This window comes from Limulus polyphemus, unplaced genomic scaffold (genome assembly GCF_000517525.1).
Source record: "Limulus polyphemus unplaced genomic scaffold, Limulus_polyphemus-2.1.2 Scaffold4703, whole genome shotgun sequence".
NCBI lineage: Eukaryota > Metazoa > Arthropoda > Merostomata > Xiphosura > Limulidae > Limulus > Limulus polyphemus.
The window spans coordinates 8,360-12,674 of record NW_013670313.1 but is presented as its reverse complement, the minus strand read 5'-3'; the positions used below and the strand labels follow the sequence as shown (position 1 = coordinate 12,674).

Sequence of the window (4,315 nt, the reverse complement as noted above, 5' to 3'; positions counted from 1 at the left end):
GTTTAGATGTTTAACGTATATCTATTTAACACGATTAAGGGTTCATTTTAAGCATAATTCAGTTACAAAAACATTCACAAGTTATAAGTTACTGAAATGTTACTATTTTGATAAACATCAGATAAGGAAAGAAACAAATTGTAATAAATCATTCGTGTCTAATGTTGTGTCACTGTTTTTATACAATAGTTATGCACCTGATGAAACTGACCAAGTTGGTGTCTATATTATTTTATGTTTTGTTTTCTATCTCTAAACAAAAGTTATGTACCTGATGAGACTGACCAAGTTGGTGTCTATATTATTTTGTGTTCTCTATCTCTGTACAATAGTTATGCATGTGATGAAACCGACCAAGTTGATGTCTATATTATTCTGTTTTCTATCTCTGTACAATAATTATGCACCTGATGAAACCGACCAACTCGGTGTCTATATTATTTTGTGTTCTCTATCTCTGTACAATAGTTATGCACCTGATGAAACCGACCAAGTTGGTGTCTATGTTGCTGCTGAACCTCTTAGCCCAGACAATAGCTACTTTGAGGTGGAGATCCTTGACATGGGTGTTGGTAGTAGCATATCTGTAGGATTAGTCACGTCTCGTCACTCTCTCCACCAACATCCTGGTTGCGCAATACAATCTGTAGGTTATCATACTGGACGTGGTAGGTGAGTTATAAATGAAAGACATCTTGACAACCAGATTATATAGTGGTTGAATGCAATGGAGAAACTTAAAGTTTTTGTTTTTATATTTATAACAGTTTGATTACATATACAGAATAGGAATCAAATAATTGTGAAAAGCAGTTACTAATTTTTTTAAGTTTCGTTACCAACTTCAATGTAATAAGTAATATGTACTTTTGCCCTCAAAAACGAGATAGAAAATAAAACATAAAATAACATAGACACCAACTTGGTCAGTTTCATCAGGTGCATAACTATTGTATAGAGATAGAAAACACAAAATAATATAATTTTTAATGTTTACTAAAAGTTTGCCAAATTTTGTGGAAATACACCAAATGTGTTAGAAATTATAGTATGGAAACTATAATAAGTACAAAAGTGGTTACAAGGTTGGTCTATTGGACCAACTTCATTCTGAAAGAATTAATAGATGATCTAGGCATTATATTCATAATGAATAAAATGTGATACAATGGTTGGTGACTTCTGAAACCATAAAGAAACTTTTCTGAGGCAGTCACTACCCATTGTATTACAGTTCACTCATTATATATTTTTGAATATTAGGAATTTTTTATATATTTTCTTCTATTAATATATATATATCACATTATCCATGAATATTATTGAAAAAAAACAATAGCAAAAAAATGTTGCACAACTTGTTTTGAATGACTTTTTTACATATTTTATGCCAGTTTTGTTTGCCCCCTAAACCCCTTAAGCTTATCACAACAGGTTTTTTCTATGGTCAGGGGTCAAAGGGCATGTCAACACTTGTAGGCTTACATTCAAAATGTTATTGAACTACTATTTTATGAATGTATGTCAGTAAGTTTGGTATTAAATTATAGAATATAATTCAAGTTTTAGTATTATACATTACTTAATTTAAAAGTAAATATTAAAAAGAAAATTCCTAAATATCAATTTTTGTGTTGTCATGTACTATGTTGAATACAGCTTTGGTTCAGATTAGATGTTTGTGATGTCCAAATACAAAGTCTATAGTTTGTTATGAATTAGGAACTCAAATTAACTATATTAACAAGCTAGAATATAAAATAAGACCCTTCTATCTTTTCTATTTGCTGAGATATTGCTACATTTACTGAATCAAGCACAGTGCCCCCGCCTACCTCTCCCATTTTTTGGAAATGCTTACGTACACCCAATTCACTCTGTCATGTGTTTATAACCAATCAAAAGCTCAGAATTTAACCCACATTGTTTTCGCAGCATCTTGAAGGTGGGAATTTCTCAAGATTATTTCTTTTGTCTCCAATCTTGGAAGGAACGTTAAGTGAAAGTGTTGTTCAAAAAACAATATTTATTTAGACACAAATACAGTTTAATTAGTAAGCCTGTTAAATTACAGTGTAATTCTGTGATATTGGTAGAGTAATATTTTTTACTAATTCAAAATGCATATATAAAACAACAAAATTATTTCATTTCACATCCTTCACTTCCAAAATTTGGCAAGGCTTAGCATGCCAGGTACGGCAAGTGAGTACAAACTTCATTACAATCGTAAGTAGTAGAGATCATTGTTTACTATATTTTTTCAATTACTGTTATATGTTTTAAGAAAAATAACTGAAATTTAAGAGCTTATTTGTAAGTAATAATAATATGTAAATGCCAGTTTTATATTATTGAATGCGGTAACATGAGTGCACGTGCACTGTGTCATTGCAACTTCTGTAATGTTAGTCAGACACAGCTGAAAGATCAATAAAATATTAATAATAAATGTATATATAGGTGTATAATGTTATGATATTTAAGCTATTTAAACTCAACATTTGTGGATTAGTGTTATAATCTCTAGTCATTCTAGAATGAAAAAAGTGTAATTTATATTTATTTCTTAATTTTTTATGGTGGTTACGAGGTCGGTCAAATCAATCAAACACATACAGAGATACAATAGTCAAAATAACAGAAAAATATAAAGATTTTTCAAAACAAATGTTTGATAATTATCTGTAGGTTATTAGGAATGGTTACAAGGTCGGTCTGTAGGACCAAGCCCATAGTGAGAGAGTAAATCCCCATATGGAGTGGTTACGAGGTCGGTCTGTAGGATCAAGCCCATAGTGAGAGAGTAAATCCCCATATAGAGTGGTTACGAGGTCGGTCCGTAGGACCAAGCCCATAGTGAGAGAGTAAATCCCCATATGGAGTGGTTACGAGGTCGGTCCGTAGGACCAAGCCTATAGTCAGAGAATAAATCCCCATATGGAGGAGGGCAAATTTTTAAAATTTCTAAAATCTGAATTTAAATTATTGTTTTCAATGGCTCTTTATATGATAATATCAATTTTCAAATAAATTGGTTGAACCAACTCTGAGAGCCCAATAAAACTTTGATCCCCCATATTTGGTTCCCCTCATGTTTCTATTGAAAATATTTTTCTTTATGTTCTATAAGAGTCAATACCATTTATTTTGTCTCTTTTTAGATCTTCATTTCTTCACTAGCTGTTCACTCAGGCACAAGCCAAGCTTTTTTTTGGCCCCGGCTAGTGAAAGTGGGTTTTTTCGGGGTACTCTCGCCCCCCCCCCCCCACACCAAACTCTTAGCCATTGGATCTATAAATCTCAGCCATAGCATTTGGATCCATTGATCCCCACCAGGCCCTGTAAAGTCTCATTTGCTTCAGTTTATCTCAATAAATTGTCAACAATTGTTTTCGACTTGTTTCTTCTGCAAAAACAACCTGCCTCTTCTACGTCTTCGCGTTAACTTCTGCCCACTTGCCCCAATATTACCACCAGTGCATGTATGTATGTGTGTATATATATTTATATATGCATATTTTTATTTATTTATATATGTGTATGTATATATTTTAATTTGTTTTCCCACCCACTTGGCCCAATTAAAATGATGACCATTCTATGAACTTTTAATCTTTAACCTCATTCAGGGTGAAGGAGGATTGCGGATCTTCAATCACCCTTGGTGATTATTAGTTTTCTCTAAACTATTAACTTTACACCAACATAACTGTCATAGACCATAGACCCTTTATTCAGAATTTCAAGTAATTGTTTCAAAAATTGTAGGAAGAAATTAAAAATCAAGTAAACATAAATAAGTTTATACATAGAGCTATTAGATAATTGCTTTGTTAAATATTATTTTGTGTTTTGTTTACTATCTCCATACAATAGTTATGCACCTGATGAAACTGACCAAGTTGGTGTCTATATTATTTTGTGTTCTCTATCTCTATACAATAGTTATGCACCTGATGAAACTGACCAAGTTGGTGTCTTTTTACTAAAGATTTGTCCATGAATATATATAATATTTCTATATACTAGTGATTTTCATGTTAAGATTAAAAATACTTTTCTTCGCCTCAAAACTCTCAAATTTTATTTGTGTAATCTCTAAAACCTCCTAAATAAATCTGAAACATTTTCTTCCAGTAAATCTTTATATTTTATCTGTTATTTTCTCTCTTCTAACTTTACACAAGGCTGGTCAATTTGACCAACCTCATAACAACCAAAAAAGAAAGAACTAAATAAATCTAAATTACCCTCTTTTTTTTCTTTCTAGAATGACATTAAATTGTAATATGAAACTACATTTGTTTACTCT

At 31.5% G+C, this 4,315-nt stretch overlaps 1 protein-coding gene across 1 annotated transcript in view; it reads left to right on the top strand.

Moving 5' to 3' along the window:
• Positions 1 to 4,315, top strand: part of LOC106471565 (SPRY domain-containing protein 3-like) — a gene marked incomplete at its 3' end in the record, with an annotated part of 21,088 nt that overhangs the window by 9,115 nt on the left and 7,658 nt on the right. Inside the window, exon 4 of the mRNA XM_013932169.2 lies at positions 469 to 672. Coding sequence (XP_013787623.1) covers positions 469 to 672 — 204 coding nt within the window. The remainder of the gene's footprint in view (positions 1 to 468; positions 673 to 4,315) is intronic.